Genomic DNA, 26,643 nt, shown 5'->3' with positions numbered 1-26,643 from the left:
AGGTTATAGCAAAGCCTCTCATAAATGTGCCCTGTGAGTCTATGTGAACTGGATGTTAGCACTGCTAAGTAGATTGATATCAGGAAGAAAGATTGTACCTACTCAGCCTGGAGGGTGGGTGACCATGCTGACCAAGCATAGCATCCTTCCGGCAGCCCCTTGCTCAGTGCCTTTGTGCAGTATTCACTGAACTCAATTTCAGATTTAGAGACTTAGGGATCAGTCTAAACAAAACCCAATTCCCTTTAGAGGAGGATACATTTTTATTAAATTAAAGAATCAAAGGAATTTTTTTGTATAATAATCATTATTTATCAATGATTATGAGCCAGGCACTTTCATATACAATATATTGTATTTTTATCCTCACAATGAGCTGTGAGTGGAGGATTTATTGTTACTATTTTACAGTGCAGCAATTGAGGTGCAAAGGACTTAAATGACTTGCCCAAAAGATCAAGCTAGTGAGTGACAGACCCAGGAATCAGGTCTTTGGAACATAAGATTGTTGTACTTTCCATAATACCATGTTATAACTAACGTGCTAAGTACTTTCTAATCTCTTTTGTTTTTGAATAATGGAAGACTTGATTGGCCTGAAAGGCTGTTTTTTATCAAAATAGCCCAGATACGAGATCCAAGACTTTGGAGTCATTAGTTTCCCTCCTAAGTTTATCCTCCTTTGTAGTTTTAGGCAAATTTTAAATCTCTTGGGTCTCAGTTTCCTCAAGTGTGAAATGAAGGGGTTGTACTTAGTGATCACTGTGGTATCTTTCAGACCTGGAATTCTGTTACGCTAATCATGATATTTGATGCCCGGTGATGAGTTAAATGATTTCCATATATTATCTCATTTAACCCTCATGACAGCTCTGAAAATTAGGTGTTTACCTTGAACCCATTTTGCAGTTGGGGAAACTGGAACATGATATATACCTTGCTTAGGGTCTCATGCACACAGGTAGCAAGTGTAGACTGAATTCAATCCCATAATTAAGTTAGTTTTATCTCAATTTGATAAGTTTTAAAAGAAGTTAGGACCCTTCACAAAGATATGCAATCACTCTTCTCACCGAAAGGAACCAAGACTCCTTGGAGAAATGTCTGATTCCAGGTCTGAAGCAGGAAATACACAAAATAAGTCTGAAATATCTTACCCTACCAGAAAGCAAAAAAGCTATCAGAGACTTAGAGTTAGATGAAAAGGATACAGGAGACAAAATAAAGGGACTCTCACTGGTCAAAGATAGAACCATTTGAACATCAAAAAGGAAAAAAAAAATGACTGCAATTGATTTAACATTCCTTGAATATTATTTAAAAATCCATGAGTTAATGATGCTCAAAAGAGGGGGAAAAAATGAGTTACCAATTGGTGCATAACACATTACCCCAAAATTCAGAATCAATCATCCAATATTTATTATCTCACATAGTTTCTACAGGTCAGGAATCAGAGCAGCTTAGAGGTTGGTTCTGGATCTATCCTTAAGTTGCAGCCAAGATGTTAACCCAGGCTTCAGTCCTGTGAAGGCTTGACGGGGAGCTGATGGATCCACTTGTAAACTCATTCAGATGGCTATTGGCAGGAGGCTGTAGTTCCTTGCCACCTGGGTTTTTCCTTACAAAACAGTGCTGATATCCACCAGAATGAGTGATCTGAGAGCGAGAGCGAGAGCAAGAGCGAGAGACAAGATGGAAGCCATAGTTTCTTTTATAACCTAATATTAGAATTTACTTAACATCATTTCTACCACACTCGGTTGGTCACACAAACCACCCCTGGTACAATGTGGGAGGGAGTTCATATCCCTACTCAGACAAGGGTATGAATACTGGAAGGCAGTGCTCATTGATGGCCATTTTGAAGAATGGCTAACACATCAGTGGTCACAGCATGGAGGGCACAAGTATTTACCCTTAATATTGGCAATTAAATTGAAAAGTAAATGTTTATTCTGCCTTTTCTATATGAACTGACATTTCAGGATAACCAAATAGCCCTGAATTGAGAGGTTAAAGAGATAAAACCCTTCTTTACAAAGGAATTCCAACTCATAAATGTGGAGTAAAAAATATTGAATTAGAAAATCACAGGTTTGCAATGAAATGGTTGATTCAGGCAAAGATCATCAGTGGATGAAACCACCAGATTAAAGGTTGTTGAAGAACTTTACACGGAGGGATCTAGCTATCAAGGGACGAATTCATTGGTCAATCTCAGCATCACAAAGAGTGAAATAATCAGACAGTATATGCCTCCTGATACAAAGCAAAAAGAAGTGCATGACCCCGCATAAGAATGCTTACCCATGAAGGTTAACCAAATTCTAATCAAATCTTTAGAACTAACATCTAGTTAACAAATGCAAGGCTAGAGAAACAAATTAAATGAGGACACAAATAGAGAAACCCAGCATGTGGAACATTCAGGACAAATGACCCCATTTGTTCAATGGGGGAAAGTGAAAGATGGGAGGAACTATTCTCCATCTAAATTAAAAGAGAACTAAGAGAAATAACCAAATAAAGCATGTAGAATTTAGATCTTGATTCAAAAAAGCAGCAGATTTAATATATTTGGGAAAGCTTAACATGGACTCAGTATTACATGATACCCAGTAATTATTTTGTCAGATGAGATCATGGCATTGTGGTTTTATTTCAAGAGATGCAGTCTGAAGAGCATAAAATTGAAATAACATGTTTGAGGTTTGCTGCAAAGTTACTTCAGCAAGAAAAATGGGAGATGAAACAAATGTGCCAGAAACTTACTTGTTGTAAAGTCTGAGTGGCGAGTATGTAGGGGTTTATTATACTCGTCTCTCAACTTCTGTGTAGGCTTAAATTTTTCATAGTTTTTACTTTTTGAAAAAAGGTCACTCTAATTATTTTGCTTTCTTGGCTAATATTTAAAAGTAACTGTCATATAGTTATGTCACAGAATTTCTGTCCGTTCCATTCAAGACATCCCTCCACGGCATTAACGGGTCAGTACGGTAAGCGTGACTCTTGCCGCCCGCTCGTACGCCCGCGGAAACTCCTGAAAGCGGTGAGCGGGAGGAAGGGAGAAGAAAGCCGAGAATTTCTAGGGAACTCCTGGACCAGCGAGTTGAGGGTTTCCTAGAAAGTCACCGGAAATGATTATTGAAGGACCAGGAAGTGGAGCCAGTCTAGATTTCTTTATTTTCTCATTTCTAGGGAAGAATAGCGGCAGAAAGGTCTGTGCCTCCAGCCGGCGTGGGACGGGACTTCGGCGAGGGGCTCCCAAGTTGCCACTGGGGTCTCCGAACCCGCCGAGGGAGGTTCCCGGGAGGAACCTGGCACCGGCTTCACTTAAAGACACCCGCTCCCTGGGGCCCCGGATTGCTGGCGGGGAGAGGGCGGGGCTTTGGAGCCGGGTCGGCTGGAAGGGGCATCCACCGCGGGTTCCTACCCCAGACCGGGCTTTCCCTCCGATACTCCTAACTCCCTCCCGCTCTTCTTGCTCTTAGCCGCCTTTTACCCTTTTTTCCTATTTATTTTCCTCCCCAGCATCCATTTGTGCATTCATTCATTCAGCCAAATCCTAGTTGAGCGCCTACTGGTGCAGGCAGTTTTAGACGTTTGGGAATACAGCAGTGGATGAAATAGACAAAAATCTCTGCCCTTAAAAGCCTAGGAGCCTACATTTTAGTGAAAAGGAGACCTACAATAAACAGTAGATAGTATGTAACTTATGCACCATGTTGAAAAGTGATAAAGTGCTGTACATGAGAAAAACATAGATGAAGTATAAAGTAAGGTAAGGCATATCAGGACTGGAAGGAGCGGGTAGGCTGTAATTTTAAATAGGGCACTTAGAATAGGTTTCCTTGGGAGGCAAATACTTGAAAGAAGCAAGATTATTCACTGTGAAGATAGCTTGAGGTGGAGGGAACAGCCAGTGCAAAGGCCCCAAGGTGGAAATGTGCCTAAAAATGGAAGAGAAAAGTCTGACTGAAGAGGGTTGAGGGAGGAAGAGAATAGTACAAGAGGTAATGGCACATCCCGTAACCTTGTATGCCACTGTTAAGGACTTCAGCTTTTATCTTGAATATAAACAACAGAGATATAATGGGCACATCCTTTAAAGCCTTGTATGCTACTGTTTCTTTTAAGTAAGCTGGACCCATTGAAGGATTTTAAGGGGAGAGATGAAATAATCCAACTTAAGTTTTAAATGGCACACTCTGTTGTATTGAGAAGAGACAGACAGAAGGCAGGGATTGAAACAGGGAGACCAGTTAGCCAGCTATTGCGATAGTGGAGGGCAAGGCAGGCAATGGTGATGTGGACCGGGATGGTGAAAGTGAAGGTTGTCTTCTGGATATAGTATCATTTTCAATTTGTCTTCCTGTGCTCCGTCATCTCCCACAGACACCTCAGATTCTCGGTGATTCCTTCTTTTTGCTTTGGTCACATTCCTCTCTCTTCTCTTCCTTTCGTTGAATATGCAGAAAAACAAGATGTGAAATCACCATTAGCTTCATACTGCTGTTGAACCCCAAATCCAGGGCAGTGTTTGACACATCAAATGGAAAAGCTGCTGCCTGTGGGTCAGCAGGGGCCCTTGGGCTGTCACCACCAAGGCTTGTCTCCCTGAAAAGAGGCTAGCAGAAACTGGAGCCACTTCAAAACTGGTTGTCTGGGCAAAGCCAGAACTGACTTTGGGAGCTGGATCCAACCAGCAGAAAAGAAACCAGGACTGTGTTAGAAGACTGGAAAAGCTAGGTACAAAGATGCAGCAGGTAAGAAGAGGAGGATCTGCAATAGATCACAAGGTGGAAGAAGGAATAGTGAGTTCAGGAAAAGAGGAAAGCAGTGGGTGTGTCGTGGGCCTGGACTGACCTTGTGGAAGTCTTCTCCTTCAAAATACTATTTTTCCTGCATGGCCTGGTGATCATTAAAGCTTTTAAGTTTTAAAATAATTGTATGCCATTTCTGTTTTTCATAATGTGCATCAGGAACTGAGTCCTTGATTTTCTCTTCCCTCTTGGTATTTCTGGGAGTTGATATCGATGAATAAAACTTTGTAGTTGGTTGCAGCTTCCCATGTATTTTCCTCCCCTCCTTAATCTCCCCAAATTTATTCTATTCTTGCAATAGGTCATAGTACCGGATGAGAGGCCAAGCATCCCTGATACCAAACTCCTGCAGGAAAGAGGTAAGACACACCGGGTATTGTGGTAGGAATTATGGCAGCTAAAAATGGAGCATGGACATAGAATAGGTGGGAGATGCTTCCTGGGGTCTGGATATCTGCTTATTATGAATATTTATTTAGAAAATCTGGAGGGGAAGATATAGCTCTGTGATGAAGTGCATGCCTAACATTCATGAGGTCCTGGGTTCAATCCCCTAGTACCTCCATTAAAAAAGTAAATAAACTTAATTACTACCCCCCCCCCCAAAAAAAGAAAATCTAATATTTCTGTATGAGGCTTGGATCAGTATTGAAACTAAATTATTCAGTTTCTGCCCTCATCTTAAACCAAATTTGGAAAAAAATAAAAATTCATAAGAAAAGATTTTACAAAGCAACTTATCAAGGAAATTGACTGTAATCAATCACTTATTATACATACAACTTGATATATATGATAAATAGCTTAGCTTACATATGTGTACATGAATATTTTCACATATAAAACTTGTAATATAATTCAGTAACTCCTACACAATCACAGTTTTACCAACATGCAAAATTTAGTGTATTTAATTTTATTTCTGTACATATGTTAACCCTGGGATTTTTAAATTATAATATAGGTATGTGAGAAATAGAAGATAAAGCCATGGCAAAAGAAGAAGCAAAAGTCTTGTTGGGAAGCTACAGGAAAAATAAAGAAAGATGGGGAAATATGAGGCTGGGCTTTAGAAATGCTCTTTGGTGGCATACATGAAGAGAAAAGTGGATAAGATTTGTATAGAAATGGCTGATGCTAAATACCAGGAGATGGTATTTAGCAATTTTAGGGTCATGAAATCAGATCCTCAAAGGCACAGACTTTTGGACAAAAGACTATGCACCTGTGCACCCGAGAAGTAAGCTTTTAGTATCTATTACTGACAAAGGGGGAAAAAAAAAGTAAAATGTATTTCTAAGCGTATTATTGGAACTTCTAGAGGAGAAACCCTGAAATTTCTGGTGTATAAGTGATAAGTGAAAATTAATAATATAGAACATATTTATTACAAATTTAGGAGAGGTAGAAAATAATGGATATAGTTTCTGGATGGATGGTTGTTCATTTTATTCCATTTTTTAATGTAAAAATATATTCACTTTTATGGTTCACATCTAACCTGAGTATCCCAGTCCTCTTTTCCTCAAAGTATCTTGAATTCTTTTCCCACAGGTGATTTTCATGACCATAACGTTTACAATTACCTAATATATAATGTACATGAATTAATCTCATCCCAGATAATATCTGTACACTGCTTGACTTCAAAATTCAAATACGGGAAGCCAGGTTATTGTAGAAACTGGGAGTCAGTGATTTGTGCCTTTTAGGGAGAGGATAAAGTATTCTAGGTTGAGGAGAGACCAGAGAAAAAGATGTAATAGGTGAGAGAGAGGAAGAATGCACTTACAGTTGGCTTGGCTACTGTCCAGGGCCTGATACCCAAAACTGGAAACTGAGTCTAAAGAAACAATGGAGAAGGAGGATACTGTAGCACAGTAGACTTGACCCCTAGGTTAGAGCTTCAGAAGCTTCTGCATTTGGGGAGGAGAGAGTGAAAGCAGAAGGTTTCATTAATACTGTGCTGAACCGACTCTTGGCTTTTTTCTCTTCTCTCAGCTCTGTCATCTCCTCAGTATCCTGCCTTTGCCAAAGATGGAAGCCAAGGAAACCTGCTGGGAGCAAATATCACACTGATGAGCCAGGCCCAAGTGAGCTGAGGCCCCCTCCTTCCTTCCTGAGAGTATATCACTGCCTCCAAATGTGGCCTTATTTTCACTGTACTTCCTGGCATTGCAACTCACAAATCCAGGTGCTCCCTCTCATAAGAGACATTTTTTTGGATGACAAACCATTTGCAGATTGTTTCCTCTTTTGTTATCTTTTGCTATGGAAAGCCTGTGCTCCATTTCACCTCATCCCCAAATTATACACCAAACAGTAACAGCGTTTCACTTCTGTAAACCTTCTCCCCACAAATTCCTTTCTTTGGCCTCTGTTTCCTGCGGGAACTATGGGCTTTTCTCCAGGACAGCAGGAATGTGTTGTTTCAGGAGTCAGTGACATTTGAGGATGTAGCTGTGAACTTCAGTAATGGGGAGTGGCAGTGTCTGACCCACGCTCAAAGGCACCTCTATAAAGATGTGATGTTGGAAAATTACGGAAATGTGGTATCACTTGGTAAGGACTTTCCCTGCACTTCGCTTAGTACTGTCTCCCTACGTTTTTCTTTTGATTACTTTGTTTGTTGATGTATATGGGGTCTTATATTGAAAATCAGAGCCTTCATTCTTTATCATTAGGCTCTTCCCCGAAAATTCATTATGAGTTGCCTCTGTTACACAGCAAGATAATTTTCTGGCTAACTTAGTTGCTGTTTTCTGATTCTTTGGAATGAAACTCTACCTCGGTATAAAGGAGACACATAGCTTCTGTTCTCCCTGGATTCTTACCTCCTCATTTTCCATTGGATGCTCTATATTCAGCTTCTAGTGCTGAACCCCTCTGTAGCAGCCAAAAACAGATTCGCCTCCCTACACAGACTCCCATTCCCCTAAAAAGAACAGGGAAAATACAACCAACTATTTCCCAGCATCTCCTTTGCCCTTCTGAGTATGACTTTTCTGAGAAAATGCCTAAACCTGTTCATTTACATGTTACCAGACCCCTGAATAAACCCTTCTCTCTACCCAAATGAACATTTCTTCTATGTTTCCATCTGCAAACAGAGGGGTCAAGGTAAGTGTTGGGACAGTTCCATGTTGCCCTACACACTGTCTTATTCCTTCTCTACAACCAGGATTTCCATTCCCTAAACCTCCGTTGATCTCCCGTCTGGAGCAAGGGGCAGAGCCCTGGGTTCTGGATCCACAGGATGGGGAATTCCTGAGCTGCCCCTCTCCAGGTGAGTGACAGAGAAGCTCAGTCCCCTCCTGTGTTCCATGTGACAGAATGTTATAGAATGTTCTTAGTGGTGGGCCGTCCATACTCAAGGGCTTGGAAGGAAATCTATTTAGGAAGCCTTAAGGAAGAGAAAACAACAAACTCTCTGGGCAGTTACTTTGTCATTATCTAATTGGTTCTTTGTAACCTATCTAATGGGCTTTTTGCAATTTGGTCCTCAAAACAGGCTCAGAAAATTCATCTCCCCTCTGTGTATCATTTACTCCACTGCTCAGAGAACATTGCTCTTCTGCCTCTAGTTTTGTTTTGTTTTGTTTCCTCCAGGACTTTCCCCCATTTGGAGTCCCAGGCTTTCGACCTTTGCCTTTTCTATTATCTCTTATTTCGAAGTTAGTTCCTCTCATGGCTTCAGCTTCTAGCTCTGATGCAGATGCCTGCCACATTGGTAATGCTCACCTCGACCTCTTTCCTGGGCAGGAGTCTAATGTTTCAGACTCCTGGTTTTTATTTGAATATCCCACTGTCATCTGGAAAGCAACATATCTAAAGTCAAATTCATCTCCCTCCCCATGAGGCTGTCTCTTCACTAAGGTCTCCTTATTTCTATATCTAGTTCTACCTCTTTCTCACTTTGTCCATTCTCTGACCTTCTGATCTAGTCAGTCGTGAAATATTACCAGTTCTTCATTCCAGAAAAGAATGGTCCTTTGTTACAAGCCTCTCCAACTGCCCTATCCACAGTACCTACTCTTCCTTCCTCTCTTCCTTCCATCTAACAAACGTTTATTGAACAACTATTGTATACCAGATAGTAGACAAGGTTCTGGAGATACAGGATCAGATAAGATATGGGCCCTGATTTCCAGAAGCTCATTTTCAAGTGAGGAAGGTAAGTACCTAAATACGTAATTATATAGTACAGTATGAGGAGCGTTATTGAGATATATACAAACATAGAGGAGAAACATCTAAATCTGACCTGGGGACCCAAGGACTGCAGAGGGAATGACAACTGAACTAAGTTATGTGGAATAAGTGAGATCATTTAATTGAAGGAGGGGAGAGGCATTCTAAGCAGAGAGAATGACATGTAGAAAAGTATTGAGGAGTAAAAGAATGCAAACTGTGAATAGTTCAGGATGACCAGGGCAAAGGACTTGGGGTAGCCAAGGGGAAAGTGCAGAAGCAGTAGACGGGCAAGATCATGACTGAGTGGGTTTTTGATAAACTACAGACCTTGAACTTTATCCTTATAGCAATAGCCAAGATTGATTAAGTACTTATTTCAGCATTGCAAGTGCTTTGCATTCATTGACTCATTTAATAATCATGAATAGTCTAGATCCCATTTTATAGATAGAGGCACAGAGAGAAGTTACAGCATCCTCCCAAGTTTGCACACGTCCCAGGAGTCATATCTAAGATTTGAACCCAGACAGTGAGCTCTTGACTGTACCTCCTGTCTGGTTAACTACGGAGTGTCATTGAAGTGTTTTAAGCTAAAGAGTGACATGATTAGATTCGATTCTTAGAATAATCTGGAAACAGTGTAGTGGATGGATTAGAGGGAGCCCAGATTAAAGGACATTTAGTGCGGTGGGTATTGAACTTAGCTAGTGAGAATGCACTGGCAGTGGAAATGAAGAGGAAGGGGTAAAGTTAAGAGATAATAAGATTGATTTGGACTCTTTGGCTGCCAACAGTAAAAATTAACTCAAGCTATCTTAAGCAAAAGCAAAAGAATGTATGTTCAGGATGTGTCATGGAACTGAAGGGCAGGCATACATCAGGCTCAAGAAGGGACTGGAATGCCATCAGGCCCTGCTCTCCAGCTGTCTTCTCTGCTACTCTGTATGTCTGCTTCGTTCTTCTTGCTTGTCACATTGACTTTCTCTACTTCTCAGTTCCAATGGCAGCACATTCCCTCCACTGCACAATATACCATCCCACTGCCACTGGTTCTCAAATTTAAGAGCTAAATCTCTAGCTGTCATCAGAGCTACACCTTTTCCATCATGATTCCAAAGTTCAAGAGGAAAGAATCCAGCCTGGTTTGGGTCAAGTGTTTTCCAAATATAATCTACCCTACCAGATGGGCAGAGTTACACCACAGTTACCCTCTGCGGAGCAAAGCAGACACATCCCTAGAGGGAAACGCACTGGCACTTCAGCGCTCCCTCTGCAGCTCACTTCACAGGTAGGACTTGTAAATATGATGAGGAGCTGAAGATGATTTCCAGTTTCCTGCCTTAGATGACTCGGTGTATGAGGTCATCATTCACTAGGAGATGCTGGGGACGAGTAGATTGTCAGGATTTTTTTTTTGAGTTTACTGAGTTTGAAATATCTTAGTAATTTGCAGTATTTCAGCCTGTCTTGACGTTTGCCATAATACTGGCAATTTTTCAAGCCTGAGAAAGTCATTTACTCTTCCAGCAGTGTACCGTTGCTTCACCTCTGCCATCTCACTTACTTCCTCTCCTCTGAACATCTGACATTTTTATTTTCTTGTTTAAGTATCTACTGCCAGGACATGGCCTGAGGAGAAGGCAGGTTTGGAACAAGAGGAGGTTTTTGAAAATGGAGAAGTCTGTTGGGTGAAACTGAAAAGTCTCCTAAAAGTTGTGTCCCAGGATCCAGAGGCCAGAGAAGATGGTGTACAAGATGTCAAATTAGGGAGTCAACGGGAAATGCCAATGAGGGAGAAACTGAGAGAAGAGAAAGAAAGCTGTGAGAAAGTGACCTTCAAGAAAGGAAAGAACCAGAAGGTACTGAGAAAAAACTTCAGTTCAGACTCAAATTGTGTTCCACATAGAGTTCTTACAGAACAGAAACTCCAGGAATGTGTGCGATGTGGCACAGACTTCAGCTGGCATTCGGACCCAATTCTCCATGCGCGAATTCACTCTGGCGAGAAACCCTATGTGTGCAATGAGTGTGGGAAAGCCTTCAAGACCAAAACTCAGCTGTCTATGCACCGGATAATCCACACTGGGGAGAAACCCTTTGACTGTACCCAGTGTGGGAAGGCCTTCAATAGTAGGTCAGCTCTTTGCCGACATAAAAAATCCCACAGTGGGGAGAGGCCTCACCAGTGCAGTGACTGCGGGAAGGCCTTCGAGACCAGGAGCCGTCTGCGTATGCATCAGGTCATCCACACCGGGAAGAAGCCTTACAGATGCAGTGACTGCGGAAAGGCCTTTCAGTTTAAGCATTCCCTTACCATCCATGGCAGAAGCCACACTGGGGAGAAACCGTATGAGTGTGAGGAGTGCGGGAAGGCCTTCAGCGGGAGCTCAGACCTCATCAAACACACCAGAATCCACACAGGGGAGCGCCCTTATGAGTGCAGTGAGTGTGGGAGGGCCTTCAGCCGGAGCTCAGACCTCAGCAAACACAAAAGAATCCACAGTCAGGAGAAACCCTCTGGGTGCCTGCAGTGTGGAAAAGCCTTCAGCAGCAAGGCAGAGCTCAGCACACATAGAAGAATCCACACTGAAGAGAAGCCTTACAGGTGTAAGGAGTGTGGGAAAGGCTTCCGTCATAAGTGTAAACGCCGAGCTCATGAGCGAGAACACACCGGGGAGAAGCCCCATCGATGTGAGGACTGCGGCAAAACTTTCCACGATCGGCACTGCCTCACCATCCATCAAAGAATCCACACTGGAGAGAAGCCTTATAAATGTTCAGAGTGCGGTAGAGCTTTCAGTGGGAAATCCAACTTGACCAATCATCGAAGAATCCACAGCGGAGAGAAGCCTTACAAATGTGAGGTGTGTGGAAGGGCCTTTCATCATAGCTCGGTCCTGAGGCAGCACAGAAGGATCCACACTGGGGAGAAGCCCTATAAGTGCGGCGAGTGCGGCACGGCCTTCCGCCAGTGCGCGGCGCTGATTGGACACCAGCGACTTCATACTGGGGAGAAGCCTTATGAATGTGAGGAGTGTGGGAAAGCTTTCAGAGTGAGCTCAGACCTTACTGGACATAAGAAAAGAAAACATGGAATGTGGAGACCGAACAAATTTGATGAGAGTGGGAAAACTCTCTCTCCAGTAACTGTTTCTCAGACCTTTTCATTAGTCAGTATTTTGACCACCAACACCTGAGAGTATCAGTTCTGGTGTTTACACTTTCTCATTTCTTTTTCTACTTCCTGGACTGGCCCCTCCTGTCTCCTTTGTTGGTTCTTCCTGGTTCCCTGACCCCCTAACTGTGAGATCCCCAAACTCTGGATATGTGGTTTTCAGATGACATAATATGACTTAAGGACAGCTTAGGATATGTCTGGAGAATTGGCAGCACTTTTCCAGCCTTTTTTGAGTATCAGGGCCCCTTATTTGATGATCAACAAATTTCACAGACACCCCGTCCTCCACGCACACACACACTACAAGTAGTTGTACTTTAATGCTTGATGGCAAAATGTCATGTGCTGGGACCTGGGACCCTGGGCTGCAATGCTTGCATGGGACTGAACTATAAGGGACTAAACTATAAGGGACTAAAACTAACTGTGTGCATGCGCTGTTGGAGTGAGTTATGAACAACAAGATACTAAAAAAAACCCAAAAACCTAACTGCCACTTCTGAGGTGCTGGGAGCAAAAGCAGGGTACAGAGAGCAAAAGCTGGGTACCGCTCATGATTGCTGCACACAGCGCCACGAGGTGGTGGGCGGACCACCTAAGCCACCCCTCCAGCCCGACCCTTAGACCCGCCCCTGCCCTCACCCCATCTAAGGGACCAGCTCGCACCACCCCCACTCCGCCCTAGGGAGGGAACAAGGGAACCTGTAACTTGTTTTCGCTCCCTTTTGTCACAGTGCAGAATTTCTTGTCCGGCCTCATCAATTTCTGTTGATTAAGGAGGCCAAGAACTTTAGTCGGTAACATTCCTAGAAAAATCTGAGGTCTTGTTGATTGCAACAGCATAGTGTATGCTTTTGAAAAATGTGTATGCATTTTCCAGGTGTTTATTTTACCCACAGGCTATGATGTGCATTTGGATTTTGGACTCAAAGTCCTTAGCCCATTTTGAGAACCCTATAATGTATCCTTTCATGTCACTTCGTCAGTCAGTCTTTTAAGAGAATCTGGCAAGGTTTCAATTCCAAATTAAATTCTGAATAATCCTGGAGTGTTGATGTTTTTTGTTATTGATTGAAGAGTCATATTCTTCAGACACCAGTTAACTGGAGGGGGTAGCAAGCCTGACATTTTGTTGTGAAAGTTGAGAAACTCTGTATTGGGCCCAAATGGAATACTTCTGGATTTCATCCTCACCAGTCCATCTTCAACATGACCATTGTCTCCCTAAAATACTACTATGAACCTGACACCTGCTTTTTTTTTTTTTTTTTTAATTTAATTGAGGTACAGTTGATTCACAATATTGTGTTAGTTTCAGGTGTACAGCAAAGTGATTCTGACACCTGCTTTTGAAACTTCCAATTGACTCTCAATACTTCAGTAAGATGCCCCAAATTTCTAGCTTGAACTCCAAGAATCTTTTGATATTTCCTGAACACTTAAAATGAAAATTTTGGAAAAGCACTGAAAAAGTTTCAGATATTTTACCTAGGGAAAAAGTTGATACATTTTAAAGGTATCCTAAAGTGGAATAGACTGCCATGAGTAGGTAATTGTCAGGCATGAGGTAAAAGGAATTCAGAGATCAGATGCGTAGTTGAATGGTAGTGTTTCTTGAAGCCCTAAGATTCCTGTAGTTCTAATTCTGAAAAGTTACCAAGACAAGAGTTATCGATTTAGTTATAATTTACTTAGAAAAATCACCAGGTTTAAGAAAAGAAATATAGAGAAGCAGTCTAGGGAATCCTAATTAGTAGAATTTCCAAAAGAATGAGAACATAAAAACAGACAGTAGGAAGTTATCAAAGTAATCATATAAGATAGTGAACTCTGGGAAGAAGGTCTCCAGAGAAGAAGAATAACTAATACATTTGAGTAGTTAGGAGTATTTATGAATTTCAGGCTTTTGTTGGAGAGTTGGGGAATAATATGTAATAGTAACAGAAAACTAATCAAATGAAAAGCTAAGACAACTAATAAATCCAATATGATCAAATTTTACCAAAAAAAGGAAAATATAGTACAATACATATCTCAGCATGAAAAAAAATACATTGTACTGAGAGAATGGAAAATGGGAATTAATTGTGAGATAATAAGTACTAGAGGTCAATTCTCAAACTCCAAAATAGAAAGAAAAGACAAGTGTCTAAGAGGGCAAACAAGAAAACAGAAGTAAGCGTATGTTATTTAAGCTGAAACTTACTTTATGCACTCATAGTATCCTATATTTGTTCTTCTGCAGCATTGTAATTCCTAAATTTGAATTGCAACTCACACAAAAGTGGTAACACTTTACACACTTGTATAAAAGTGAAAACAATAGTTTCTGTCTCCTTTTCTCTGCCCTTTGACAACATATAACTTTCAAGAACTGTTAACAGTCTGATAGTTACTGTATTTCTAAGGTAACAAACTAGCCTGCCACACTGTCAAGGTTGCTGTTGGAAAACAAGAGATTCCTGGGTTAGAGATGTAAGGGAGAGCTTTCAGCTGAATAAACAGATGAATAGGAGAAAAGCATACAAATCTGTTTAATATAAGTGTTACACGACACAGGAGCCCTCATAAGGAAATGAAGATACAAAGAAGTGGCAAGACTGAAATGCTGTTATAGTAGCTTTAAAAAAGGGAGGCGATAGTGTTAAAGCAACTGAAATAAATGGAGAGGCTAAAGAAAGATAAGAATTATTTTAACAAGATCTGTTTGTACAGAATTCTCTCAGCTTCAACTTCCCATCCCTGATGATAAGAATATTACTTTCCTCTTGGTATTAGGGAGGAAATCTTCCAAATGGGGGTTTTTATCTCCTGCTTTCCAGAAGTAAAAGGGGAGTGTCAGAACGTCCTTCTCGCACCTCTTTTTTTTTTTTTTTAAGTGCCTTTAGTTCAAAATAATCTTTATGCCAAAGTGGCATATTCTGCCACCCTTCAGAGACAAAGGACAATTTATTTCTCATAGTAATTCTCCCAGGCTTCCCAGGAGGGAAGAAGAGCTGGAGATTGAGTTAATAATAATAAAGGAGATTGAGTTATAATAATAATCTATCATGCTTACATGATGAAACCTTCATAAGACCCCCTAAATGATAGAAGTAGGGGAGCTTCAGAGCTGATGAATGCATGGTGGTGCTGGGAGGGTGACACATCTGGAGATGGCATGGAAGCTCCACATACTGCCCACCCACCCCCATAACTTGCCCTGTGCATCTTGTCCATTTGTCTGTTCCTGGGTTACATCCATTTATATAAACTAATAAGTGAAAGTTAAGTGTGTCCGGAGTTCTGTGAACCTTTCTAGCAAATTTTATTCAATCTGAGAAGGGGGTCATGGGAACCCCTGATTTATAGCTGGCCAGTCCGAAGTAGAGGAGGCCTGAGACTTGCAAATGGCAACTGAAGTGGGGGACAGTCTTGTGGTTCTGAGTCCTTAACCTGTGAGATCTGCAGTAACTCTAGATAGTTAGTGTCAGAGTTGAACTGAATTTTTGAACACCCAGTTGGCATCTGCAGGGAATCAGAGAACTGGCTGTTGGTGAGTAAAAACAGTACAGAGACTCAAAATGCATACAGAAACTAAGAGACTCATGGAGAAGTGTCTACTAACTGTAACCAGTGGGAGCAATTTGGTGTGTGTCCTAACATCTATCATGCAATATATATTATAATATAACTTATTCCTTCTCTTAAATCTGGAGCTTCATTCAAAGTTTACACATAGAGAACTATCTTTTTCTGGTAGAGATTGTACCATATTTGGGCAATATCTTATCTATTGCATGAACCCCACTATGCTTTAAGTTCCATGAGGGCAGGAGTCTTCTTCCCCTCCATAACCCCTCTGGAGCCGGAAAGAGGGAGAGGGAGGGATCAGGCAAGGCTTCCAGGGGGAAACGGCTTCCAGGGGGAAACATCTTCCAAGCTAAGGCCTAGAGGTTGAGAAAGAGACACAAGGATCCGTGATTATTACGCAGAATGTGTACTCGACACAGTTGTCCGAGTCAAAACTTTTGCGTTCGGGACACCTACGCGTTACCGCCTGCACTAAGACGAGAAATACAGATAGTAACTTTATCCATGTATTGTATTATATTATGACAGTAGGTGTATTTTTAAATAGTTCGAATCTTGGCATTTCGAAATGAACTGCCTTTGACCTTGGGGGCATTTCTAAAGAGACCGAGGTGTTCCTGAGGGCTATGCTCTGTGCTTCTCTCGTCAGGTTGCCTTTATTTCCTAGAGTCCCCTCAGCCAAAACCACAAGTGGACTCAACTCGGCGGCGTCGCGACTCCGGCTGGATGTGACGGGCCCCAGCGGCCCCTTCCTCCCGTGTTGGTTACAGGAGGGGCGGGCGTCTCAGATCTTCTCTCCCTGCTCCCAGATGTGGGAAAGCAGGGTGTCAGGGGTCGGGCTGGATGATGGCTGGACACCAGGCAGAGGTTCACGGGTGGATTAGCGAGAAGAACGCCAAAGAAAGAGTCCTGCTTGCGGCATGGGCGTGGCAGCCGGAAGGGGACGACTTTCACTCTTAGGAAAAATGTGAAAGAAAGAGCATCCCGGAAGTGGTAGCGTGGCCGAGCGGTCTAAGGCGCTGGATTAAGGCTCCAGTCTCTTCGGGGGCGTGGGTTCGAATCCCACCGCTGCCAAGGTGTACATTTTTCCCTCTAAAACTGCCTGGTAATAGACGCCCTGTTTTCATGCCCAGTGTGGACAATTCTGACATCCTGCAAAGTCAGTCCCTCTCTTTTCCTCTTTTGATTTGTTTACCCGGGGGCCAGAGTTGACTGCCGTAGAACAATGCTAAACCGAAAATAAGTGCTCAAATAATCTGTCTATTTGAGCGGCCAGTATATTCTAGGCACAATTCTAGACCCTGTGGATACAGCGTTGAGTGACACAAACATACGATTCTTGTTACAAACGAATGAATGTATGTCAAATTTCCGGGAATGCCCTTGTAACTAAAGACAGATCCTGTCAATGCCCCTGAAGGAATAGTTTATGTTTGAAATAGTCTTCCTCCAGCCCCTCTGGAGCGTACTTACTTTATATTTGAAACCTTAGCTATTCAGATCTGAGAAGAGACGCTATGGAAAGCGCCAGCGCCTTGTCTCGTAACCGCCGCACACATTCCACCATCGCCAGGTGCCCTTACACCCCCGCCCCGGGCGCTTTTCGGCTTCCGGCTTCAGCTGCACCCCAACGCCTCTGTGGCTTCAGGTCCGGGCTCTCTCTGCTCCGAGCAGATCCTTGTGTCTCTTTCTCATCATCCTCTAGTCCTTACCCTGGAAGTTCCTTCCCCCTGAAACAGAAATCTTGCTCATTCTTCAAAGCCCACCTCCAAGAGGTCAAGTATTCAGCCTGCTTCCAAATCACACACACACATACACCCCACCGTGCTTTTTCACACTTTATTTCAGCGGGTTACTCTTTCTGCCCAATGGAAGACTTGTTTACAGTATCTGTCTCCTCCACTCATCCTTAGTACCTACGTGTAATGAAAAAATGGTAACAATAAAAACAAATGGATTAGGATAATAGTATGGCTGAGCACTTTTTGTGCATTATTTCATTTACTCCTCATAGCAACTCTATGCAGCAAATATGTTTATTCCCCTTTTACAGATAGGAAAACTAGGGTTAAGTGATGTTACGACATAGGATTGAATCTTGCTCATTTTTCATCTTCCATAGGGACTAGCGTAGTGCAAACATACCTTGGCCCTTAATATACACAGATTGATTTATTGATCCCCAACTGTTGTCATTTTCCTTAGTCATTCACCTTCTCCTTCTTCCTCTTGTCCTTATGTGGTTTTGTTAGATTTTTGCCATTTTTCTCTCTGAGTTGACAAGTAATTAGAGAGCAGTCTCATGAGTAAACAGAACCTACTATGCTAAAATACAGATTAAAGATTTTTCATGGAGAATGAGTAATAGTCATAACAGGAGAAGGAAAAAAAATCACATAGCTTTCAAAGAAAAGCACATAGCTTTCTTCATCTTTAACCCAATTCGGTTTATGTGGGAAAGTTTTAAAATTTAAAAAAGCATTAAACACATTTAGAGGTCCTACCTAGACTCCTCCCTAAAAACAGAGGTATGAAAAGAAAGGAAGCAAAGTATTCTTGCTACATATAAAAGAGACAAAATATGACATCATTAAGAGAGGATGATGTTCCGAAAGTGATGGCCATAAGGCCTAGAGGGTTAATTTTCTGTGAAACGTTAAGCAGAAAGACACAGAATGGCTTCAGTAGATACAAAAATTTGACAAACTATACTACTTTTATGCTTATGTCAAAACAAGGTTTCTTAGACAAATTATTCTTACATAGATGTCAAAGTTTACTAACTCCAGGAGAATATCAGCAAGAGGACAAAGAACCATCCCAGCTCAAAGATGCTGCAAAGTTTGTGAATTTGTATACGGGGGCCGGGGGTGGTGGGGGAGAGCAGGGAATGTTCAGTTAGTTAGAAAAAGATTACTACTGCTTCATTTAACATAATCATAAAAACATCATGTCCCCAACTGTTGGTAGAGTAAGATCAGAGACACCACGATCTTTTCTGGAAGCTTGTGGAAAGTTCATATGTGCATCGAACTTTTATAAGAAATGAGAAGGAAATAAGCAACACATTTGTGGCTGCTATTTAAACAAACCGGGTAACAAAGATTCGTGCCCCAATACTGTCAGACAAGAGCCAATTAGCACAAAGACATCAAACCTTGTCAAAAGTCAGGAGAATAATAGAATCTGCTTTTCCTCAAGCAGCTTTCAGTAGATTTCTCAGATGCGCATTCAGAGATGCGGAATACATTGTTTGTCTGTTTCTTAGTTTTATGACAGCAGTTTTCCTTTAATAACAACGGCCTTCCTCTATTTCCTTTCTTAGGAAACCCCAGGCAACCTGTAAATTCATAGCGGAAGACAGGTGGAGGCGCTGGAGAGATCAGGCAGTCCCATGGCCGCCTTGACCCGAGAATAAATTATTGTGTTACTATTTCTAGGGCGATCTCCCTGCTCCCAGCTGGAGCAGTGAAATGAAAAAATCCAACGGAGAGGGAGTGCGTTTCAAAATTGCAGCCACTCGCCGGGATTCAGAAACTCGCCCACAACCAGCTAAGACACATCTCCGGGAAATAACTTCTCGATTTCTTCCCTCTCATCTTTATTCATAACTGTCTTTACAATGTGTTACTCTAATCTCAACCAATTCCTAAAGCTAGTCAATTGCCTCCAAAATTACCTGCTCACTGGATCATCCAACTGAGTGAATTAAAATTTTAAAAGCTTTCAGAATAGTGGCGAGCAGGTAAAGTTCTTATTAAAATTTTTTAAATCATAGAAATTTACATTGTCATTTTGCACTTGGAATACCAAAACTGTTGAAGAATTTGCAGGCAGAAAAAGCTTCATATGAAAATTTAAAGTTAACTTGTGAACAATTTAGGTTTTAGTCTTTGCAAGTTTCGCCCTTCGCGAAAGTGCGGAAGGTGGAAAAGAAAGCTCTTTTTCCCTGACCGGGAATCGAACCCGGGCCGCGGCGGTGAGAGCGCCGAATCCTAACCACTAGACCACCAGGGAAGGTGCTAGAAAACTTTCAAAATAAACCTACGAGCCGAATGCTCTTATATATGCAAATACAGCGCTCCTTTACCATTTCCTCAATGAGGTAGTGCAAGATCATATTCGTTTACGCATAGACATCATGTTCGGCACCAACCAATAAAATCTCGACTAGAGGAAGATGTAGCAATACCGAAAAAGGAGTAATCAGGCGCAGGTAGCTGGATAGAGTCTCTTTCCCTGCTCCAACGTGTGGATTTATTCAGGGATACGTTGCAGATCTAACAAATTGTTACAGCAGTTCTTATGACATTAATTTGTAATTACCTTGCCTTTCTCTTCATAAATTGGTGAAGCTTTCTAAGATGAAAACCGGTTTAAAAATTATTTTTGGTTTCCTCAAAATGTTTATCATGATGTTTATCAAATACTTAACATTCAGTGAATAAAAAGATACACCATTTTGCATTATTTTAAGGCACTGGGGGCGGAGCCGAAATAGCTCAGTTGGGAGAGCGTTAGACTGAAGATCTAAAGGTCCCTGGTTCGATCCCGGGTTTCGGCAGACAGATGTTGCTTTTCTTTAGAAATCATGATTAACTGTTGAATGTATCCATCACAAACATGAAAATAATGCCCTGGAAAAATAGGCGATTTTATTTTTAAATTCATGAAGGAAGACCAAACGGATTGTGCGATAAAAAGATTCTTCCAGTCGGAGACTAGGGATGGGCTACTACGTTTCACTAAACAAAAGAAGCGGACCCAAATGTGCTGAAGGAAAACTACTTTCCCTTCTTCGTTGTAATACTTAGCGTGTATCTTCTTTCCTGGTGGGGACTCTGTTCCACCTATTCTATTTTCGTCTTTCTCCAAACCTACCCCTTCTTCACTCCCATGAAATTGTTCCCACAGCCATATGCCTAAGTAAGTCAAGAGGCCTCAAAGGCCTCCTATTTCTCCCTAATTCTTTCCCCCTAATCTTATTCTCTGCCAGCTTCTAATGCAAAGGAAATCAGTCCTCCAGATAGGCAAGGAAAAGAGAAATTTAATATGAGAAATACCTATTACATTTTATTCTCGACTTCATGGTTCCTATGGACCATGTTCCATGAGTATTTATCAAGTGGACTCCTATGCAACTCTGAAGAGAAAGAGAGCGGTAAGACAGGGGAACTGAAGGAAAGGTTCCTGAAAAAAGAAGCCATTTGAGTTGAGTTAAGAGGTGGCTCCTGGCTGAAAGGGGTGGGTGTTGAGGGGTGTGGTGTGAAGGTCATGGTAAACTGAGCCTGAACCTTGATGGAGAGAAGAGAGTCAGGATATTCCCATAGCTTCCTTTTCCCTTGCCTCCTAATTTGCAGGTTCTTCACATATCCCAATCTCTTCCTTCCTACTCAGAGGAAAAGTTTCCCTTCATTTCCAAGGCTAATTAATATTTCATCTGAGTTTTTGGCCATTCTCCCAATTCCATTCTGTCCTTGTGTCTTTGATCTCTCTCCCACTTGTATGCCTGTCTTCAAACTGCAGAATGCCTAAATCTCCATCTTTAGACAACAAAAAGAGAACATACACCCTCCCATCTTACCTTCACGCTTCTTTCCCAGTCTTTCCTTCCACCCACCAGCAAACTTCTTGCAGGTACAGTATTTGTCTTCACTTCCTTGCCTCATCAATTGCTCATCAGCTGAGGTCCACCTTCCAATCCTAGGAGACCATTACCATCAACTTTCCAAGTTTCTAATCCTTTGGCTCTTTTTTGGCCCTAAACTTAATTTTGCGCAGGATGCAAACTATTGACAATTCTTCCTTCATGAAGCAATCTTCCCTGGACCTCTTATTCTCTGGACTCTTTGGCTACTCTGTTTCAGTCTCCCCTCTCCTCCACTTCTAAGGACTCTTCAGAAATGACTACTTCTCAGTGTCCTGACCTCCAACTTTTTAGAATTCAATTAACATTTAGATAATTGTAGGATCACATGCAGTTGTAAGAAACAATACAGAAAGAGCTCATGTACCCTTTACTGAGTTGCTCCCAATGTTGACATCTTGCAAAACTATAATGCAATATTAGTATCAGGGTATTGATAAAGTCAAGATACAGAACACTTCTATCACCACTAGGATCCTTCATGGAGCCCTAGAGCCACACCTACCTTCCTCCTGCCCCCTTCCCATTTCCATTTCTTTAACTGCTTTCCATTTCTATAACTTTGTAATTTCAAGAATGTTATATAAATGGAGCTATATAATATGTAACCTATTGGGACTGGCTTTTTGCACCCACTATAATTTTCTGAATATTCATCCAGGCTGTTGAGTGCATCAATAGTTCATTCCTTTTTATTGCTAAGTAATATTCTGTGGTATGAATTTACCACAGTTTGTTTGAATGGTCCCCCATTGAAGGACATTTGGGTTGTTTCCAGTTTTTCACTACTATGAATAAATCTGCTACAAACATTTGTGTGTCAGGTTTTTGTGTAAATATCAGTCTTCATTACTCTGGCATAAATGTCTTGGAGTACAACTGCTGGATGGTATGGTACTTATATCTTTACTTTTTAAAGAAACTGCCAAAGTGTTTCCCAGAGTGGCTGTACAATTTTACATTCTCACCAACAATGTATTTATGTTCATCAACATTTGGCATTGTTACTAATTTTGTTTTAACCATTCTGAGATGTATATAGTGACATCTCGTGGTTGTAATTTGCATTTCCCTAGTAGCTGACGATGTTGAAAACCTTTTCATGTGCTTATTTGCCATCTATATATCTTCTTTGGTGAAGTGTTTCTTTAGTTCTTTTATCCAATCCAATAAGAACATTTGTGTACAGATTTTTGAATGAGAAGTTTCTGAAAAAAAGGTGAAGTTCAGGGCTGTTGCAAATCTGTCTTGGATTATATAGTCGTCATGCAATGCAATTCTAATGCAGTGGTTACTTACAAAACGCAGTGCAGCCTGTACTCTTTTGGGAAAGGCTTATTGTAGGGTGGAGAAACTCTCAGGATAATAAGCCATTAAGAAGAGTTTCTTCCAGCGTGGATTGACTGCACCACCCTTCCCTGTGTGCAAAACTTAAAGATAAAGTATATGGTAATGTTAAATTAAAAAAAAAATTTTAAGACAATAGGCCAAAAATGGAGTCATTTATCCTAAGGTTCATTGTCATCAAACCTACACTTACAGTTTCTGCCCTCCCAGAAATGTGCTCTAAAACCACTCAATCAGGAATCACCTGATCAGTGCTAGTTAGGTAATATGCCTGATAGACTCCAGTCATCCCTTGAAGGAAAGTAACCTTGCAATAATCAATCAGCTTTTTTGCCTAGTGTAACTTCCTTGTTCCTGCTCCCTTCTGCCTGTCAAAGCCTTTCATTTTGTACAGTTCCTCGGAGCTCCTCGGCTAGATTGGATACTCCTCTCTTGGAATCCATTTTTGCTCAAATAAAACCTTAAAATTGTTATATGCCTCAGTTTATCATTTAATAGTAGTATGTACACCGCCCCACCCGTCAAGTCAAGTGGTCCGCTGTGAACAACAGTAATGCTGGGGGAAAACGATTTTTCAAAAAGAGAATCCTGTTAAGTTAAATAAAAGAGACCGGGTCTCGTCGGATGTCCAGGCAGAACTGCAGGCATTGCTCGCAGGCGCGATCCCACCGCCGCCCAACACGGGGAGTTTGACCTGCTCCGTGTCCGGCCTGGGCCGGGTCCCCCCTCCTTAGACAACCTGGTGCCCCCGGGCTCCCCCGGGAGCCCCATGTTGGTGCCAGGCCCGGTGCGGACGCCCGCTCTACACAGCGCCGTAGTCCCGAACCCCCGGGCACCCACGATCCGCCGACCTCAGCCTCCCAGGAAGCTGGGATTACAGGCGCGCGCCACCGTGCCCGGCGCGGGGAGATGCGGCGCGGCGGGCCTGGAGGATGCGCTCCCCGAGGTCCTGCGTGCTGCGCGGCGCCACCTGCCCGGCGATTCCCCGGTCCCCAGGCCACTGCCCACTCTAGATTGCTAGAAGTGGCTGACAGAACCGAGATGAAGAGACGCAGAAAACATTGACAGAGATGTGAACAAGCTTCCCTTATCCTGCCCTCAGAATCTTTGTTAAAAAGTAGGTTAAACAAATAGCTGGAAATTTAATAAAGGAAAGGGTGAAAAATTGTATTAAGCACGGTGCGTTCTTCACAAACACCAGTATGCATACAAAATCACGTGGGGATCTCGCTAAAATGCAGGTTCTAAGGCTGTGGGTCTGGGGTGAGGTCCGAGATTCTGCAGTTCTAAGAAACTCCAGGTTAGGCCAACGTGGCTGATCAGCCGCCAGTGCTGCAGGTTGATAAGATTGTTGACCCTTTGGAATCTGATGGTTCTACACAATTCCATTTATGTTAGCAGTGACAGCATGGTGATTTTAGAACATTAAAGAGAAAAATAAGATACCCACAGTTCTGGCTTGCCAACTGATTATGGGCATTTTCCCTTCTTTGTTTTTAGTTCCTGTTCTCATGTACACATCTGGTTTTTGCTTTTGTTTTTGTTTTTTGGCATGGTTGAAGCCTTGACATTTGTACAATGTCATGTTGGGAGCATTTCTGTGTTGTGGTCAGTAATAAACTTAGGCAGAGGTTTGTTCAATTACTACTCCGTCAGCCAACATTTCCCAAGGCCCTTCTCTGTACCGTCTACGCTAGATCCACCTGGGGAAACTGAAAGGACCAAATGCACTCCTCTAAGGAGCTTCTGGCCTGATAAAGAATACAGACAAGTAAAGCAGTGAGAATTGAGATACACTCATAGATTCTTCCGTGGATGTAGAGAAAGTCGCCAATAAAGCCACCTGGCCTGAAATATGGATGGTTTACTGGAGGAGATGAGAGCCTGAAATGTGTCTTAAAGGTGAGCTATAATTAGGTTGGCTTTAAAAGAAAAGGATGTGGTAATTATGACGTATAAGAAGTACTATTTAGTCTTCCTCACATTCCTGGAACTGAGGTCCTAAAACTCTTGGAATTTTCCAATTGATAAGAGACAAATATACCTTTTATTGTGTTAATGAGGAGACTTTTGGAAAGCTTCTAGGTCTCCTAAGGATGGGATAAGGTTGCCAGGGGAACTAAATTTTCAGTCTCCCTCCTCCCACCCTCCCAAACCCCTCCACCTCCCCACCCCACCCCCACCCCCCACTCCTGGCTTCTTGGGCTGGGAGAGGAGCTGGAGATTAAATCCAGTCACCAATGGCCTATGATTTAATCAGTTGCGCCTATGTAATGAAGCTTCCATAAAAACGAAAAAGGATAGGGTTCAAAGAGCTTCTAGGCTAGTGAAACTTGCAGATGTGGGACAGTGGTCAGCTCGGAGAGGGCATGGAAGTTCTGCACCCTTTATTCATACCTAGCCCTTTGCATCTCTTCCATCTGGCTGTTCCTGAGTGATATTGTTACAGAAACGACAGGCCAGCCAAGAAACAAGCACCACTCGGAGGGTTGGAGTACTCAGATGTATTACGCCGGCGGGCTCAGAGGGGCTTCTGCTCCGAAGCTCTGAGCACCTCCAAGACATGCGCATGAGGTTTCATAGGGTAAAGTACAAGCTTGGGGTATTCAGCCAATAGGCTTGGAACAGTTTTAGCAGCATCATTATCACAAAAGTGGAGGCAGGGAGGCAGCAAACTAACATTCCAAAGCCAGGTATATTTCTTTGAAAATCCAGCTGGCTAGCAAAAAAACAAAAACAAAAACAAAAAAACAAAACAAAACATGAAAGCAAACCAACACTAATTAACTTAGATTTACGAGTTAGTCCAGCAGAACTCAGATCAGTATTCCGATACTTAGATTTGCGAGTTAACTTGTTAGCCCAGCCCAGGTTTTCCTTCATAATATCCTTTTATAATAAACCAGTAATCTGCAAAGTAAAATAAGTAAAATGTTTCTCTGAGTCCTGTGAGTTGCTCTAGCAAATTAATTGAACCAAAGGAGGGAATCTTTGAAACCTCCCGTTTATAGCCAGTTGATCTGATGCACAAGTGACAACCTAGACTTGTGATTGGCATCTGAAGTGGAGGGCAGTTTGTGGGACTAGGTCCTTAACTGGTAAAATCTGATGCTATCTTTGGGTAGGTGGTATCAGAATTAAGTTGAATTGCAGGACACCCAGCTGGTGTAAAGAATTGCCTGGTGGTGTTGGGGGGAACCCACACATTGAAACTGAGTGTCAGAATTATAGAAGGGCATGGAAAGATTCTTTCCATGAAGCACGAACAGAGGCAAAGCTGAAAAGATGTGACTATCTGGGAAAATCACTAGTTTCTAGTTCAGTTAGACCTGAGAAGAGAATCAGAGGTGCATGGGCCAAGAGGAATAAGATCAAGATGAAACTGAAAATGAAAAAAAGAGCGACTTGTGTGGTAGCTAGTCACCAAAAACTGACCCCAACGTAGTACGTCTCTCAGTAATCACACCTTTGCAAAGCACATTCCCACAGTGCATCTTGGCTGCCCTAGTAGAATTTCATTGAAAAGGCACTGTGCCACTTCCAGGCCTGTGTCATAAAGAACCCTTGCAGCTTCTGACTTGGTTTCTTGGAACGCTCAATTTGGGAAGCTCCCTCTCAGAACCCAGTCACTACCCTGTGAGAAGTCCAAGCCTAACGGAAAGGCCACAGCCAGGCACTACGGGCAACAGCTTCAGCTGAGCTCCTCACAGATCACAAACACCAAATGCCACTGCCAGTCATGTGAGTGAGCCACCTGGGACATGTCAGCCCAATCAAGTCCTCAGAGGATTAGAGTGCTTGCTGATGTCACACAGAGCAGAACTGCCCAGATGAATCCAGTCAACCCACAGAATCAAGAGAGACAGTAAAATGGTTTT

At 42.2% G+C, this 26,643-nt stretch overlaps 1 protein-coding gene, 1 long non-coding RNA gene and 3 other non-coding genes across 6 annotated transcripts in view; 3 read left to right on the top strand and 2 right to left on the bottom strand.

Moving 5' to 3' along the window:
- The first annotated feature begins 3,176 nt into the window (after positions 1-3,176).
- ZNF311 (zinc finger protein 311) lies at positions 3,177-13,244 on the top strand. Of its 2 annotated transcripts, XM_031435429.2 has the most exons (7): positions 3,177-3,221; positions 4,479-4,769; positions 5,128-5,185; positions 6,828-6,919; positions 7,262-7,388; positions 8,008-8,112; positions 10,629-13,244. In XM_031435429.2, exons 2-7 carry the CDS (start codon positions 4,761-4,763, stop codon positions 12,215-12,217), a joined length of 1,980 nt encoding a protein of 659 aa, XP_031291289.1. In that variant the 5' UTR covers positions 3,177-3,221; positions 4,479-4,760; the 3' UTR covers positions 12,218-13,244. The 2 variants fall into 2 exon arrangements, with proteins under 2 accessions (XP_031291289.1, XP_031291287.1); XM_031435427.2 differs by lacking the exon at positions 3,177-3,221 and having other exon boundaries at positions 4,440-4,769.
- Positions 4,407-26,643, bottom strand: part of LOC105084542 (uncharacterized) — a 45,135-nt gene continuing 22,898 nt past the window's right edge. Inside the window, exon 4 of the long non-coding RNA XR_010376731.1 lies at positions 4,407-4,460. This is a non-coding gene — a long non-coding RNA (uncharacterized LOC105084542). The remainder of the gene's footprint in view (positions 4,461-26,643) is intronic.
- On the top strand, positions 16,764-16,845 carry TRNAL-AAG (transfer RNA leucine (anticodon AAG)). Its single transcript has one exon. It is a non-coding gene; the product is annotated as a tRNA-Leu (tRNA).
- On the bottom strand, positions 19,717-19,788 carry TRNAE-CUC (transfer RNA glutamic acid (anticodon CUC)). The gene has a single exon. It is a non-coding gene; the product is annotated as a tRNA-Glu (tRNA).
- Positions 20,263-20,335, top strand: TRNAF-GAA (transfer RNA phenylalanine (anticodon GAA)). The gene has a single exon. It is a non-coding gene; the product is annotated as a tRNA-Phe (tRNA).

The sequence above is a fragment of the Camelus dromedarius genome, chromosome 19, assembly GCF_036321535.1.
Source record: "Camelus dromedarius isolate mCamDro1 chromosome 19, mCamDro1.pat, whole genome shotgun sequence".
In the NCBI taxonomy this organism is placed as follows: domain Eukaryota; kingdom Metazoa; phylum Chordata; class Mammalia; order Artiodactyla; family Camelidae; genus Camelus; species Camelus dromedarius.
This window is presented reverse-complemented; position numbering and strand designations above follow the sequence as displayed.